Consider the following 14,532-nt stretch of genomic DNA (forward strand, 5'->3'; position numbering starts at 1 on the left):
TCATCTCCCTCTATGAGTTCGAATCTTAAAATTAGCGTTTAGAAGGATTTATTAAATTATTTTGAATGTAGCAGGCCAAGTAGAGAGTGTGCTTTTAATATCATTCGAGGGACCTGAGACTTTCTAGAATGCTTCAATCTTTGCACCGAACAGAGAGCCCTGCCTAAATCAAATCTTGGACGTCCGAAAAGTGATCAAACGGCTACAATTTTTTTCAGCGTAATTTAAGGTGTACCAGAAAGTGGAGACCACTGTCAACGTCACTTTCAAATAAATTCTTTACTTGGATAGATTTTTTTTTTCTTTTTTATCGAATCTTTACTTCGATAGGTAAAACAAATTTGTCTTTATTCTATGGTTTTGGATCCGGATTTAACATCAAATTGTTAGAAAAAAATAATTCATGAATATATTAATTCAAAAATAAATGGAACGACTTTAAGAAATCTCAGTCTCCATGAATCTGATTAAATAATTTAAAAATGATCTAAAATGCGGTTTGTAGAAGAAATTTGAATTTCTTTTGAAATATATATATATAAAATTCATTATCAAATTTATTTAAATAAAAAATAACTTAAATTAACTCATAAGAAAATGTATGAAATAAAATCTTATCTTAGAAAAAACCCAAATTATTACAAGAATATTATATCAATTTTTGTTCTTTAATACAAGAAGGCCAACTAGGATGGACCGCCGAGCATGAAAGTGGGTGCAGACACCAAAAGTGAAAGCAGAAATTAACAGGACAAAAGCTGTCCTGTCATGTCCCTGTTAATAATTCAAATCATGGGTAGATCTGTTCTGTGTGTAAACTCTTTATGTTTTTTTACCCTTTTTTTTTTCCCTCTCACTTCCATTTCTATTTGATTGAAGGCTCGCCAGTCGCCACCGTCCTTGTGTGACAAGGGTGGCAGCCACATTAGAATCACTGCAGCTGTACTACCTAGTGGCACCATACAGCTGTGTTCCTAGTGGCACCAACTGCGACGGTGATTTTGTAACAGCTTTACCTACCACTTCGTCCAAGCTGTATTACCTATTTATTACTTTGTGTTTTATACGTTAGACATGACATATATAATATGATTTCATACACATTTTAGATAGCATAATACAAGTTGTTATGAGATGTTTGATGTGCTTTTGAATAGAATGGTTTTTTTTTAATTAGAATATATCTCATATGAAAGAAAATAATTATTTTTCAATTTGTTTATCACTCATTTATTTTTAATTTGGTAGAGTAAACTTGATCAAGTTTAGTAAAATTAATCTTCCACGCTAGGGCTTGAGTGTTTTACTGTGATGACTTTTATCTTTTGGTGCCATTTAAGAATTCATTTCACTTGAAAAAAATATTAAATTAATATTTTTAGATAATTTTAATATGATAATATTAAAAATAAAAATAAAATATAAAAAAAATTATCTTAATGTATTTTTAAGTGAAAAATACTTTTGAAAAGTACACAACACCACAATACCAAACACACATTTAATTTAATTTAAAATTTAAATCTTAAATCAAAGCAAAAAAAAGTAAAAATTTAATCCCAAAATAATCTCGCGGATATAGAAACAAAGAAAAAAATATATGCAAGCTTAAATTTCAAATTCAAATTATCAAAAAATAGCAAACTAAAAATGAGATTTAATTAAGAGAAAATAAATCTTATTTGGGTTCTCTCATGCATCATGATTCTTATATTTGAGATGGTAGTGTCAAGATGTTAGGGAAAATTCAAATATGATGCCTTCAACCTTTAGCTGGCCAACACTATTATAATCATAAATCTCTCCTGTTTTCAACCCAACTTTCCCTTTCACTTCTTGCTGTTCTTGGACAAGAAATTATCACCATGGAGTGATCCTAAAGCTACATGCTAAGATACAAGCATTTATTATAGGTTTGAATTCTCACACATACAACATTATTTTAACTTGTGGTAGAGTACATTGATGGCTTACATTTTAAGAAATGATCAACTTCTATTACCTCTCTTGTCTTTCTCTTCTTGTATAGATTGCTAGGAAGTTGTTTTTTTTTTTTTTTTTCTTATTTAAGTAAGGACCCATGTGTTGGCTTAGGCTAGCATTACTATTGCTAGATTCATAAGCTCATTTTTTGGTTAATTTCCTCTCATTTGTAGATGGAACAAATGTTTATTATTAGAGGCAGAAAAAAAAATTTAATTTGTTTTTGCTTTTAAATTTTTTTTTTTTGTGTTTTCAAATCATTTTAATGTGTTGATATAAAAAATAATTATTAAAATATTATTTTAATATATTTCTAAAAAAAATACTTGAATAATATATCTGTCGTGTTTAGGTTTATTTGTTGCTAGCATTTAGAAGTGATGTTTAAATTAGATATTTAATTGAGTTAATTTAAATGAATAATTTTTTTGAATAGTTAACTTAATAGATAATGAACAAGACTTGTATATTATCAAACATAATTCAAAATCTAATCTATTTTGTTCTAATATATATATATATATATATATATATATATATATATATATATATAGTAGAAACCTAATCCGTGGACTCTATCGAGCTTTTCTTTTTTGAAAAACAAAGTACAATAAATATTTGATTTTTCTTACATGATAAAATATAAAGGTAGGAATATTAAAATTCAACGTATCTCAAATGAATTGAAAAGGCCTTTTTTCATATACGGAATCCATCGGGCACATGTATTTTCTATCACAAACGCTGACTCTTGAATAGTTGCATATCTATCCATTAGTGATTTTATAAAATTTAATAAGTAATATCAATTTTACTAAAATATTTATTTCTAAAATCTTCCCCCCAAGAAATTAACATTAATTTTAGCAATAAATCCACTCATTCAATGCATAAAATCCATCACAAAATCACTGAAAAAAATTTCTTAGTGACATAATCCTACTCTTTTATCTTCTTACTTTGTGATTCTTATCAATTTAACGAACAATTTATAATTTAATTAAGAAATTAATCAGCTAGAATCTAGCAAAGCCCAGATAACTAATGCCACTTAATCCATCTCTTAATATTATACAATATTTTTTATATAAAAAAATCTCAACGCTGCAATCGCTTTTTTTTTTTCATAAAACAATTTATCGTTCACAAAATCCTCACTTGGTAATTAATAGATGCATTGTATCTTCAAGAAAATAATAAATTCTTAAAAATAGACAGAAAAAGGCAGGATTTTTACCACCTGATTTGCACAGGCAGAGGCTATTTTTAGGAAGGGGACAGACAGTGCTACAGTGGTAGTCCATCTTCTTACAAAGCCGTATTCCTGACACAGAGAGATAAATACAGAAACTAAACTACCCTACGAACAGATGGAGACAGTATTGTTTATAATTGTATAAAAATAGCATATAATAATAATATTAAAAATAAAAATAATATTCAAGACGCCGACGACCCAACAAAACTCAAGGAACTCGTATGGACATACGCCATCACAGCTAAAAACTTTCATAGTTCTCTGTCAAACGGAGATAGGAAGACTTTTCTTCCTCATCTTTGTCACTTCTTCTTCTTTGCCCCGTCATCTCTCTCTCTCTGATATTCAGGTTCAGGTAGGGGATTGTTACGAGCTCTTTTGTTCTTGTAATCCCTTTGGGTTGTTTTGAATTTTGATGATGTTAATTATAGTATGTATTCTTGAATTTTGCAAACTTTTCTTTTCTTCGATTTTTTCTTGGTTTGGTTAGATCTTTGGGTGATGATGAGTCAAATGGTGTCTTCGTTTTTTCTTTAGCTAAGCATGGATGTTGTTGGTGTTGGTAGATATTGTCTTTACTGTTTCTTGTACATTTGGCTTCGGTTTCTTGATTTATTTTTTGTTCTTGTAATTGAATTCGGTGAATTTCATAGCTTTTTAGTTTTCATGATGATTTCTTGTTCTTTCTTTCTTTCTGTTTTGTGTTTTTGATTATGTGGGATTTTGATGGTGGTGGTGATTTAGGTTTTTTTTTTTTTTTGATAATTAGTCAATGTTGCTGATATTATGGTGTCACTGATGGAAGCTTTATCTTTTATCTATCTGGATCTAACTAAATTCATGTGATTGTAAGCTTATGAAAGTCAATTGAGGGTCTGAAATTATGATCAGATTCATTTATGTAAATTAATGCTTATTGAATTAGAGAGTTAGTGTGAAGAGAGTTGACTCGATGGGTTTGTTTGTAGAATTCTGTAATTGAGAGGGGGAGAGAATGTCAGGAGGTGGAACCCAGAACAGTTTGAGGAGAGCACTTGGTGCCCTCAAGGATACTACCACTGTTTCATTGGCCAAAGTCAATAGTGATTACAAGGTATTTTACTAGTTTAAAACAATGTTGAAGTTGTTGTTGTGGTTGTTTGAAGTTGGGTTTTGTGTTAAAGCATTGATCATTTTGGTTGGATGGTTTGGTTTTTCAGGAATTGGATATTGCTATAGTTAAGGCCACAAATCACTATGAACGACCTGCAAAGGAAAGACACATTAGAGGTAGATCCAAGGCTCTCCTTCTCTTCTATTTGATGGATGTGGAGCTTATGTGCTCTCTATTTGTTTCTCTATGCAGCTATTTTTGCTGCCGTTTCAGCTACTAGACCTCGTGCTGATGTTGCATATTGCATCCATGCTCTTGCACGGCGTTTATCAAGGACACATAACTGGGCGGTATGTGCATCAGCGTCACTTGAAATCTTATGTGACTAGATAGCTCTGAATACAGAGGCTTGAAGTGATGTTACTAGTCTGTCAATCTAAATATGCAAATCTTCATGCCTTGGTTGGAAACAAAATTTTTGTTTTGGCTTTCAGGAGCCCTCAAATCTGTATTAGCTTCCTCTTTGTTTCCAGGCACTCAAATTTGTGCCGGAATTCTGTTAGCACTGGAATTCAATTAGGTGACAGTAGTGCATAAAATGCTGCTTAGCAACACTAACCCTCTGGGATGCATCACCTTATTGAGGACATGACTAAAGACACTTGATGTATCATGTAGCTTTATAGTTCATACCTTAGAAAATCCGATGAACGTATGAACTTCAACCTGACGGAATGATATACATCTCCGTGGTCTTTGTTGGTCAGTGCATTTATGTTTATGAAACAGTTTATTTTGCAGCACCATGTTTTTGTAGTCTTCTGCTTTACCATTTTCAAAATGAAGGAAGCAGCAAAAACAAATTTGTCACATCGAACAAATGAGTGAAAGTTTCTTCATAAGCAAGTTAAACTTATGGACAGGATTGATAGAAATTTCCCGTACCTGCCTTTACAGCCATTTAGATCTGAAACAGAAAAATATAAATGAAGTTTACGCTAGTGAAAGTTAAGCATGTCATGTCAAGGAGGTTGATGCTTTGAGTGATTTGATGTCCATATTATTGATGCATGCATATGTGTATTTCTTATCTGTCCATTTTTTTCTCCTGCAATTTGTTTGACTTGCTGCTAGTTTTTAGGTTGCATTGAAAACTTTAATCGTTATTCATCGGGCTTTGAGAGAAGTCGACCAGACATTCCACGAGGAGATCATTAATTATGGAAGAAGCCGAAGCCATATGCTTAACATGGCCCATTTCAAAGATGATTCCAGTCCAAATGGTATCTTTTTTCTTCTTGGTGAAGTGATTATTCTGGTTAAAACTTTGTTTATGATGATTATTGTTATGTGTTGAACAGCATGGGATTATTCTGCCTGGGTTCGCACCTATGCCTTATTTTTGGAGGAGAGGTTGGAATGCTTTCGCGTGTTGAAGTATGATGTTGAGATGGATCGACCTGTGAGAACTTATCTTTTTACCGTGACCCATCTTGGCTCTCAATTTATTCAGGATTTTTTAATTGAAATCCTTGTTACAGTTCATTATTTCAACCATTTCACTACTCTAAATAATATTATGTGGACTTTACCACATCTAAGCAATCACATATATAAATTTGATTTTTTCTTTTATTTAGGTATAATTTTTTTTTGGTTTTACAAAACCTAAGCATTGACATTTGTGCTAGATGTTCTCAAGAAAAATTCATTGATAAATCTTTTATACAGCGGACCAAAGATCTGGACACAGTTGAAATACTGGAGCAACTGCCAGCTTTGCAACAGCTTCTTTTCCGCATTCTTGGTTGTCAGGTAAGTGATCTTCTCAACTCAATGCACAAATATAATGGTTTCTCGATTTAGGATACAGTTATTCATGAGTGCATTTTATTTTTTTTAACATGGGCAAACAATTTTGTACCTTTTTGTGCAGCCACAAGGGGCAGCAGCCAATAACTTTGTCATTCAGTTGGCACTCCAATTGGTGAGTGGACTTTGTAAATCATGCATATTCTTTGTATAGCTGATTTGGTATGCAGGGGGTATTTACACGTTCCAGCTTATGCTTTTTGTCATCCACAATAACAGGTGGCTTCCGAGAGCATTAGAGTTTATCAAGCTATAAATGATGCTACTGCCAATTTGGTTGACAAGGTAAGTGACCATTTTTTTGTCCAATCATTTTTTGTTCTTCACATCAGAAGCTAGGCTATTCAGAAAATTAGGTACTCACAATACCATTTACGGATGACAGTTCTTTGAGATGCAACGCCCTGATGCTGCAAAGGCTCTGGAAATTTATAGAAGGGCTTGTCAGCAGGTAATATATCTGAATGCTGTGCAAATGACAGTTTAACAATCTCTTAGGGTAGCTGTTATATATGTATTCCATAAGTGTACTCTTAACTTTCAGCGTATTTCAGGCAGAGAGACTTTCAGAATTTTACGAGATATGTAAAAGCATGTATATTGGGCGTGGAGAAAAGTTTATAAAGATCGAGCAGGTCTGCATTCTTGTTTGTGGTGTCTTTCGGGAACACATGTTTTTCTGGATTTTTCTCTGCTGTCTATGTTGATTAATTCTTTTTTATTTTTGATAATGAAGCCTCCTTTATCATTCCTACAAACCATGGAAGAGTATGTGCGAGATGCTCCAAGGGTGACAACAGCTCTGAAGGATCAGGTACAGAAATGCTGTCTGTGTAATGGATTTGTGTTGGAGGGAAGAACATAGCAGTGAAAGGGCACCATATATCATTTATGTCGAGAATTAGCTTATTGCTGCGGGAAAGAAATTGCTATCAATTGGTTAATTGACAATGGAGTGAATTTCCCTAAAGGATTATCTACCGCTTTTGCCTGTGCACCATGGGTACACTATTATAATTTGCCATGCATGCGATGTTACTAAAGAATCCCACATGACAAGGCATGCTATAAAACTCTATCAAATCTATATTCACATGAATCAAGTGTAAAAAAATAATGCGTATGTTTCTGAAGTGAATGTGTTAGATTTTTAATGTTTCCACTCTCTGTAATGGTTTGTAAATTTCTTATTTTTCCCTTCTAATTAGCAATATCTATTACTTGTACATCTTTCATTAGTGTTTTATGCTATGTTTTATTCTTGATCTTGCAATAATTATTATTGGCAATGTAATCTTCAACTTTGCAGTTCGTTGATAATAAAATTGCTGCCCCTAAGGAAATCTTAGCCATAGAGTACAAGAAGGAACCAGAAGTAAAGGAGGAACGGCCACCATCACCACCTCCACCTGAACCAGTAAAGGTGGAAGAGCCTGTTGCTCAACCACCTGATTTGTTGGTAAGTTCATAACCTTTGTTTCATTTAATTTGGATGTAGCATTTCTTGCTGAGAAGATTCTGAACATTTTTTCAGTTCCCTTATGAGCTGCCTTTTCCTTCCTTTTTGTCTAGGGGTTGGATGATCCTGTTCCAGTTGCTTCAGAGCTAGATGAGAAGAATGCCCTGGCTCTTGCAATTGTTCCAGTTGGTAAGTTTTTTATGATGGTCGAATCTTACTTTCTGTTGGATTATGGCTCAAAAGTTTTCAGAACCGCTTTTAAAAGCTAAATCAACCTGTATAGCTTCTGTTCTGAGAGACATTGAAATTTGAAATTATGGAAGACAAACCCTCTAACAAATCCTCAAACCATTAAAACTTAGAATGAAGACCATGGTGGTAGAGATTATTGGATCAAGTCTCTTTGCAGTAGTTTGCTTGCAATAGTGAATCAGAGTGAGTTTTACTGTTTTCTATTATTGCAGCTGAACAACAAAGTTCCCCTGTCCCAACACATGCAAATGGAACTACAGGCTGGGAGCTGGCGCTTGTCACGGCTCCTAGTTCAAATGAAAGTACTGCTGCTGCTAGCAAACTGGTAACAATTCTACCATTTGTTTCCTGCATGCAGTTGATGTCTCACTAAAATACTACCAATTTGTCAACTTCCATAAACTGGATTGTTCATATGTGCAAGATATGTGGTAGTTTTCTGGTTATATGCTGATTTTTATTACTTGTGTTGATACCGAAGGCTGGAGGGCTTGATAAACTTACATTAGACAGCCTCTATGATGATGCAATTAGAAGGAGCAATCAGCCAGTGAGCTACAATCCTTGGGAGCCAGTCCCAGTGGCTAATCCCATGATGCAAACAGCCGTACATGATCCTTTCTTTGCATCCAACACAGTTGCTGCACCACATTCAGTGCAAATGTCCCAAATGGCCAGCCAACAGCAAGCTTTCATGTTGCAGCAGCAGCAGCAGCAGCAGCAGATGATGATGATGATGATGATGGGCCAGCAACAACAGCAACCTTCAAATCATTTTGGAAACACTTATGGAAGCAGTGTCCACCCCTATGGCTCAGGTATGCCACCTGTTCAAGCATACAATCCATATTCGGGCTGAATTTAGACGCTTTACACAGAACATTCTTTTTATGGAAACGCGCAAAAGAATAAAACAAGGGAGATCAGTACGTTTTCATTTTTTAGATTTGGAATGCTTGAAGACTCGATAGTTGTGTACCATATGTTATGCCTGTGTAGTAGTCAGTCAGAATGAGATTCTTCTTTAATAACTTGTGAGACAAAGGGCTGTTGAGTAGTGATTATTTGCGATGAAGGTTAGTAATAATGTTTTCCAGACTACTACAGCCTTTTCAACCTGCTTCGTTGCCGTTGATGCTTAAGCGGGTATTTCATACCTTGTTATTCTTTCCCCTGCCAAGTTTAATTATAGATGATAGGAATGATATGTAATCTCTGTGATTATTACCACATTTGTGTAAAAAGAAAAGAAAAAACGAAGTTTGATTTGTCGTGGATTTCATTGGCTCTTGTAATAATACTCACTGTTCTCAGTCATCTCTTATTTGTCCCACAGTTTCTTCTCAGCAATTTTAAACTTGTCAAGCAGTAGAACTTCGGAGTCTATCTTGCTGTGTTGACAAATCCAAAGCTTTCCTTAGTCTCTATGTATGTATTATTACATCAATGAAGGAACTTATCCCCATTTGTGAGGTGAGGTACCAGGTGAAAAAGAGATTCAAAGTCCTTACATGTAAAAACTAAGGTTGGTTTAAGTACTTCAATGGTCATAGATAATGTCTGAAATTATTCTGTCATGGTTGGTCGATAGAAGACGGAACTTTGCTGGCAAGGTGGCTCAATTTATGTTTGAAAATGAAATGAAAATGGCAGTGATGTTGGCATGGCATGGTGCTATAAAGACTGAGATGGCACATCCCTACATGGGCCTAAAAAACCAGGCTGTTAGAATAATTGCTGCCCCATGAATGCAAGAGAGAAGCTGAAAATTAAATTTATCAATTCATGTGTGGTGGTGGATTCTTCTAGAGAGCCAACAATCTCTTTGGAGAAAACTGACTTGTCCATTGAGAGGTTGCAGATTGCAAGTCTTGTATTCATGGGGTATGTGATTAAGAGATCTGCAGACAAACAGACTTGTTGAAGTCACTAAGGAATATGTAACCAGTAAATTGGATTAGTTATCTCGAATTCTGATCAATTTGTTTTTTTTTTTTTTCAATATGAAGGTAAAAAGTTATGGAAAAATTGAATAGTAAAAAAAAAAAAAATCATTCAATTAGAGGTTTTGAATTAAGTTCCACTACTGGCTTTCTAGAAAAGATACATATTTAGTTTCTATATTATTAAATTTGACCGACATATTAATTTATTGATCTATTAATTTAAGATCTTGTATATCGAATTATGCTGAGAGTTAATCTAATCAAAATTAGTAAACTCAACGAGCTAATTTAGTAAAATTCAAGTGAGATTTAATTTTTATTTTAAATAATATTATTTTAGATTAATCCCAATTAATTTAAACTAATTCATGAACCAAACCAGTTTTTATAGCTATCTTATTACTTATTAGTTTTCTCCTAATGTGTTTCTTAATGAATAAATTTTTCTCTGTAATTTTTTTTTTAAAAAACTTCTACTTCTTATGTACATTAAAATGATATGTTATAGGGTTTTTTTCTAAAAAAAAAAATTAATTTTTTTTTATTAAATAACAAGTTAATCCACCGTCCAATCAATTCTAAATTGACTTTTTACCACCCGATTTCAAAGGGTCAAAACATAATTAATGAAAAGAGGCATGATAGATTGAAAAATGAGTCGGTTAAGTCCAATTTAATTTAGTGATTAATTAATTCCACAACTCTTAACTCTTAACTCTGAACTCAAGGTAAAAATCTTGTAATCATTACCCAATCAAAACTAATCACGATATCAGATAGCAAAAGCAAAACTACTAGAAAGAACCACCAACTCATCAAGACAGCTTCACCCTTCAACCCAAATGCTCTGTCTCTAACAACATTAAAACAAAAACAAAAAGATCATGTCTTGGCTTTTCAATTCGCTGCAATCCAACGATCCGGATTCACCACCACCGCACCCTCCTTCTCCATCAGTTCAAGACGACTTGTTGGTCATCGGTGATTCTATCGGCCGTCAATTACGTGGCGTTGCTAACTTCCTTGCTCCGCCTCCACCTCCACCGCCGTCCAATACCCAAGCAGCCAAACCACAACCGTTCGATTCTTCTTCTCAATCATCACAAGCTCTCCTTGGGGTTCGCAACGATCTCGCTGAAATCGGTGACAGTTTAAAATCTGGTCTCTCTAAATTCACTTCCAATTTCTTGCAATTTAAAGATATTAACAGTAAGAACAGTGATGGTGTCGACGATGACGACGTGGCGGGGATTAATGAGGAAGTGATTGGATTTGTTAAGGAGATTTCTTTGAGACCTGAATGCTGGATTGATTTTCCTTTACCACTCCAAAACGGTAATTTATTTCCTTGTTTTTTTTTTTTAAAAAAAAAACGGCAGTGAATATTTTTTAATTTTTTAATTACGAAGTAAACAAAATTGTATATGAAAGGAAAAAAAAATTGATGTATTTGTTATAGATTTTAATATTTTATAGGAATCTTGCCCGTTTGAATTTGCGTAAAATTTGATGTATTATTATAGATTTTATACGAATTGCTGGATTTTGAATTGCGAAAATCATTTATTATATGTGAAGGATATTTTAATTTTGGGCGAAGTTGAATTAGGAATTTTTGTATCTTGCAGATTTTAGAATGACTGATGCTCAAAGAGAACATGTGTTGAATATTGAACATTTTGTTCCTAGTTTGGCACAACTTAGAAATAATCTTCGGAGTGAAATGGGGGATGGCCGATTTTGGATGGTTTATTTTATATTGTTGATTCCGAGATTGAATGAACATGATTTCGAGGTTCTATCGACTCCCCAGGTAACATTTATGTGTTGATATGATTTATGTTCTGTTCATTTTATTTATAAGTTTGTTTTTCCTGTGGCATTAAGTCCTTGAAACAATAAAAAAAGAGTAGTTTTCAGGTCAATTTAGTTGCAATAGTAGTGAAATTATAATGGGGGTTTTGTTATTGTTGTTGTTCTAGCCGAAGGGTACTTTGTGATACTAGTTTTGCTGCTTTATGGTTTTTCTCAACCGAGCATAGTCTGAGTGCATGTTAAAGCTTCTGGTGAGCATAGGTAGATATTATATTAGTAGATAACACATTGTGCACCATTTTGAAGTGCAATTATTTCGAGCCACAATGCTGGTGAAACCAGAATTGGTGTCTGTTACTTCTGTACTTGTTGTTGAGCAGGGGTTGAAGGGGTAGTACACACTGCTATTTTTTGTTGCATCATCCCTCAAATTTACTGGCAGTGTGATATGTCTCAGGGAAGGGGAGGCATTGGTTGATCTTCTAGTGGTAGGCATCTAGCAAGCTTAAGCAGATAATATACCAGTTAGTAAAACATTTTGCATAGCTGCAATTTACATGCCATTACTTTGGAGGTTAACTGGTTTCTGATATTTCGTGTGTAAAAAATTGGTCTCCTTGCTGTTGAAAAGTTTTGATAAGGTGACTCACTTTTGTCATCTGATGGGATCATAATCTGTTATAACTTGCTGTGAGCTGTCTTGTCTTGGATTTTCTTTTATGTTCTTGTAAAGTTGCAATAGAAATTATAGCTTTCAATCTACTCATCTAGATGCTTGAGGAATTATTATCCTCTTCAATCTTGACATTGAGAACCGGAACTGAAAGATGTGAGGATGATGGCACTTGCATGCTTTTTTAATTCTCATCTTAGAAGAGGGGTGGGAAAGGGATGGTTATTTTTTAACAATTCTGTGAATATGCAAGAATGAAACGTAGCTGTGAGTAATTGGTAATCATGCTCTCTTATACATCAAAACTCACCCCTGGGAATACAAAAGTGTAAGGTCTTCAAATTTTAGTAATATATGTACACTTAATTTTTCCCTTACAGAAAACAAATCAACAAACCATCGCTGCACTTTCTGATGAAATTGATGTAATATAATTTGACACTAGAGCAAAGTGTTGCATCTGAATTTGGTTTTGAAGTTCTGAGGTTTCAGACATCTGAGATATTGGAAAAATGATCTTGTAAATCCTAAGTGAGCTATTGTGTGGTGGTAGTTATATGTATCAAGTGATAAGGACTGTTGATTCAGTTTTTATTGATTTTTCAAAGGAAATTTTGGAGACTGAGTCTTCAAATATCTCTTAATTGGGAATTAACGGACTATTGCTTGGTTTTTTCATGTGATAACATGTCCTGTATGAAACTTGAGACTCATTTCTTACCTTTTTGTCACTTGATAAACTAAAACTTTATTATCCCAATAATGATCACAGTAAGCAGGATGCAACAGACCTTTGTTTGCAGTGACATTTGTATTTCATTCTTCTTACCATGTAATCTCACATCAACTGTTGGCTTGTTGCAGATAGTTGAAACAAGAAATTTACTTTTGCAGAAGCTGCAAAACAAGAGGAATGTTAAGGTGGAAAGCTCCAAGAATTCCAAGAGTGGTGCACAAGGAGAGATTACAACATCTCGAGAAGAGATCACTGAGATTGCGGATGCTACTGAAGGCTTAAAAATTAATGAAGAGAATTCTAGACAGTCTTCAAAAGAGAAAATTGACAATAGCACTTCAATGGATAACCAGAAAAAGCTTGAAGATGAACAGGATGTGTCATTCAGTGATCTAGAGGATGATGATAGTGATTTTTCAACAAGATTATCAGCTTCTAGGAAGGCACGGAGCATTAGGGCTCCTTCACCCAGTGGATCCAGTGATTGGATCCAACTGAGTGAAGGTTCTGACACTCAGGGTGGTCCACCTAAGACAAGGCAGTCATTTTCTCGTGATAAAGATTCGGATGCTGAGTATAGTGACTGGCATAAAGTTGATGAATATGATTAGCCTCTTTGATAGCTGATTTATTGTAAAGTTTCTACATTCTTCCTCTTACCTGTGGTTTCTGCACTTGCAGAATTCCTCCTGTTACATAAGTTTCGTCATTTTTTCTTCCTCCCTCTGGTGTCTATACTTCTGGAGTCCAACCTGTTACATAAATGTCTTTGTTCTTAATTGATATCCAAGTAATTATAAGTACGTCTTATTCTAATGTATTATTATGCTATTCTATATGCCTGAGTGAAGAACTGGAATTTTCTAGGTCATAACTTGAGTGGATTTTCTCAACTATCTTATTGAACATTTGTTGCGTTATTTGATGCAAACCATTTAGGATTGTGTGCATAATCTCTAATCCCAGAGAAGTGCATGCATAAACCTAAGACTTCTGATTGTGATTAATATTGTGTTAATGACAAGAGATCAACTTGTAATCAATCTTATCGTATTAGGTTGCATGGAATAAATGGAATTTCTGGTGGGATATAATTTCTGGGTTGTGGAAGATCTCCAGTTCAGATCAGCTGAAGAGTAATTAAAGCATTGAAATCTCCTTCCTCGTACATTTCCTCAAATAATCATGCATGCAACTAACTTTGTGAGGTTCCAAGCTCGACAGCAGATGACTACACAAAACACAACTCTTTTTTGGGTCACAGTCACAGCAGTGATCAGTGAAGTGAAGGTGGTGAATGTTAAGACAGTGAGATCATGCCCCCCCCCCCCCCCCCCCGAACATGGAGACATGGAGTTGAAAAGTTTGTTTGGTATTGTAGTAGGTATTGTAGTAGGAATTGTTTTTAAAGTTTTTGAGGCCTCTCTTTACTCACAAGTAATTAA

General features: G+C 34.2%; 2 protein-coding genes across 2 annotated transcripts; both read left to right on the plus strand.

Moving 5' to 3' along the window:
- Nucleotides 1-3,354: 3,354 nt before the first annotated feature.
- On the plus strand, nt 3,355-9,234 carry LOC118052074 (putative clathrin assembly protein At5g35200). The gene is made up of 16 exons (XM_035062897.2): nt 3,355-3,596; nt 4,210-4,334; nt 4,441-4,510; nt 4,587-4,684; nt 5,476-5,617; nt 5,696-5,796; nt 6,066-6,149; nt 6,271-6,321; nt 6,426-6,491; nt 6,592-6,657; nt 6,761-6,841; nt 6,943-7,020; nt 7,516-7,665; nt 7,779-7,854; nt 8,130-8,242; nt 8,399-9,234. Exons 2-16 carry the CDS (start codon nt 4,236-4,238, stop codon nt 8,774-8,776), a joined length of 1,653 nt encoding a protein of 550 aa, XP_034918788.1. The 5' UTR covers nt 3,355-3,596; nt 4,210-4,235; the 3' UTR covers nt 8,777-9,234.
- A 1,376-nt stretch (nt 9,235-10,610) lies between these two features.
- On the plus strand, nt 10,611-13,907 carry LOC118052075 (uncharacterized). Its single transcript, XM_035062898.2, has 3 exons — nt 10,611-11,198; nt 11,492-11,676; nt 13,216-13,907. Exons 1-3 carry the CDS (start codon nt 10,748-10,750, stop codon nt 13,696-13,698), a joined length of 1,119 nt encoding a protein of 372 aa, XP_034918789.1. The 5' UTR covers nt 10,611-10,747; the 3' UTR covers nt 13,699-13,907.
- Nucleotides 13,908-14,532: the final 625 nt, after the last annotated feature.

This window comes from Populus alba, chromosome 18 (assembly GCF_005239225.2).
Source record: "Populus alba chromosome 18, ASM523922v2, whole genome shotgun sequence".
Classification (NCBI taxonomy): domain Eukaryota; kingdom Viridiplantae; phylum Streptophyta; class Magnoliopsida; order Malpighiales; family Salicaceae; genus Populus; species Populus alba.